This window comes from Sinocyclocheilus rhinocerous, unplaced genomic scaffold (assembly GCF_001515625.1).
Source record: "Sinocyclocheilus rhinocerous isolate Xijiao unplaced genomic scaffold, SAMN03320098_v1.1 scaffold92, whole genome shotgun sequence".
NCBI lineage: Eukaryota > Metazoa > Chordata > Actinopteri > Cypriniformes > Cyprinidae > Sinocyclocheilus > Sinocyclocheilus rhinocerous.
In genome coordinates, this window is record NW_015655569.1 from 86,691 (window position 1) to 89,075 (window position 2,385).

At 34.3% G+C, this 2,385-nt stretch overlaps 1 protein-coding gene across 2 annotated transcripts in view; it reads left to right on the forward strand.

The window, feature by feature from the left end:
- Positions 1 to 2,385, forward strand: part of LOC107718465 (uncharacterized) — a 10,223-nt gene that overhangs the window by 2,912 nt on the left and 4,926 nt on the right. Inside the window, exon 1 of one of the 2 annotated variants that reach the window (XM_016525549.1) lies at positions 737 to 852. The exons of the other annotated variant lie outside the window; for it this stretch is intronic. Coding sequence (XP_016381035.1) covers positions 801 to 852 — 52 coding nt within the window. The 5' untranslated portion in view covers positions 737 to 800. Of the gene's footprint in view, positions 1 to 736; positions 853 to 2,385 lie in introns of those variants that run through there. 2 annotated transcript variants of the gene reach the window in all.

Here is a 2,385-nt window from a genome sequence, read left to right on the forward strand (position 1 = left end):
ACACATATATATATATATATATATATATATATATATATATTTAAGCTACTGCCTTTGCTCATCGCATCTTGTGAGCATTGCAGATTTTTGAGCCAGTCATGTGAACCAAAATGCCATGAAATTAATTACAATAGAGCCACAGGAGAATGGCTTCATGAGAGCTGATTGGCTGATGATGGCATCAGAAAAAACTGTCCCTGTACAATCCTGAGCTTTGACATCAAAGGCAGCAGAAACTTTTTAATTAATTAATTAATTTATTTATTTTTAAGAAAAAGAAGAAGAAAAAAAATGGACACTCTTTCATGCGTTTACCAGATCAAAGCAATCTGGTGGCGAAACTTCGGAATTTCGAAATGTTTCGAAACCAAGGTTCGATACAGTTTCCGAACCACTGAATCGAAACAAAAGATTGATGAGCTTCACGAAGTGTTCCGAAAGCTCCCATCATCACTGCCGAATGTTTACACCGTGTCTACACCGGACGCCACAACAGCTAAAGGCTGTTTACACTGGACGCCAAAATACAAACGTTGCGAATCATTTATACTTTGTGTCAGTACTTCATAAACAGAGCATCAGTTTACTGTCGGGAATTTGTCGTGTCGCATCCAGTTTAGACGGCTTCAATGATTAGGCTATAAAGGGAGGGTTCTATTGTCTTTTGCGCGCCGCTCCGTCCGGTATGTGACACGGTGTTACTTTCATTTTAGCTTTAACTTGTCATTAATACGGATGAGAGGCACCTTTGTTTCACAGAGTCTACATTGATTTTTTTTTTTCTGATAAAAGTGTTGAAAATGAAGTTTCCCTTTATTTTGCTGTCAATTTGTTTGTTTTTTCCTGAACATGGTAAGACATTATATACAATTTATTTTCCGGTCGATTTTTGTGTGTGCTAGATCTAGACCTAATTGCTCTGTATTCGACATAAGTTTAATGTTTTTATTTCGCTCGAAGTCTGTGTTGAGTTTGTGTAAAATATGCTACAATCTCTTTTTCGGCCGACAAACGACGAATGTGTTTCGTTTTGTGTCAGCTCTCACTTTACACTAGACGGAACTGTTGTTTTAAGTCCAGGATGAATTGAAGTGAAATGTTTGTGATGGCTTATAAGATGTGGACACGAATAGTTTTCGACACGTTTCTGTGGGTGCGGGACAACAAGAGCAATTTCAGATCGTGAATGACAAAATATAGGTCTATTTTTAGTATGGCAAAACTATTGAAAATGGGGTCCTATAAATGCTTATAGGTCAAGTGACTTATTATTAAAAAAAAACGTCTCATCCATATCCTGAGATGAAACATTTATATTTTTGTTGATGTGGATAATAGGCCTATATAGCTATTATAGCGTCTGCCAAATACATAAAAGTGTGAATGGTATTTGGGCATTCCCACTGTAAAAGAGAATATTAAAAACAGAATTTTTGATGTATATTATTTGATTCTTAATGTGGTTTAAAATGGCAATAAATAAATTTTCTGATGTGTGGGGCACAAATGTTTGCTGAAAAAAAAAAAGTTGTATCCCCTTAATAGAAAATAAGGGAGTTAAGCCAGTTTTAATACAAGGTGAGAAGAGAATGTATTTTTTATGAATACTGTTAAACCTAGTTGCTGTTAAAAATGCTACTGACACTTGAGAAATAATTAAGCTCATGGAGGGAGATTTATGTGATGGAAAAGATGTCACACAATTTAAGACTCTGAATGAGTCATACTGAGAAATGGAAATCTTTAATGAAGGGACTGGGCTAAATACGGGGGCAGTGTTTTGTCTGTACTTTTCTTTACCGTATTTGATTTCAAATGGTTTCTAATTTGTTTATCGTAATGCATTAACATCCCATCCACTGTTGTTCTTTATATATTGCTTTCAGTTTTGTCATTGTTGGTTTGGTTTCTATTTTTATTTAAAATGTTTTATTTAACATTGATTGAGCAACTTTTTTTTTGTTTTTGTTTTTTTTGTGGGAAAATAAATCAAATAAAAGTGGTTTGTTTTGTTTAAAAATCTGATAAATGTATGGGGTGGTGAGGACAGGGGTGAATCCCATCAAGATAAGATGTCTAGGATTGTGGTGGTATTTTCCACAACCTCTCTACTTAATTATTTTGACCTTTGTCGAGTACTGTAACTATATTCTTGTGACGCCCATGACTACCTACTCCGCTTTCATCATGGAAATAGACATGAATCTAATATTAATTAACTAGACTGAAATGTTTTAAAGGCAAACTTTATTGGTGTGAACAGGTTTAGTTTTAGTGCTGGGCAACGATTAATCGCGATTAATCGTATCCAAAATAAAAGTTTTTGTTTACATAATATATGTGTGTGCTGTGTATATTTATTATGTATATATAAATACACACACA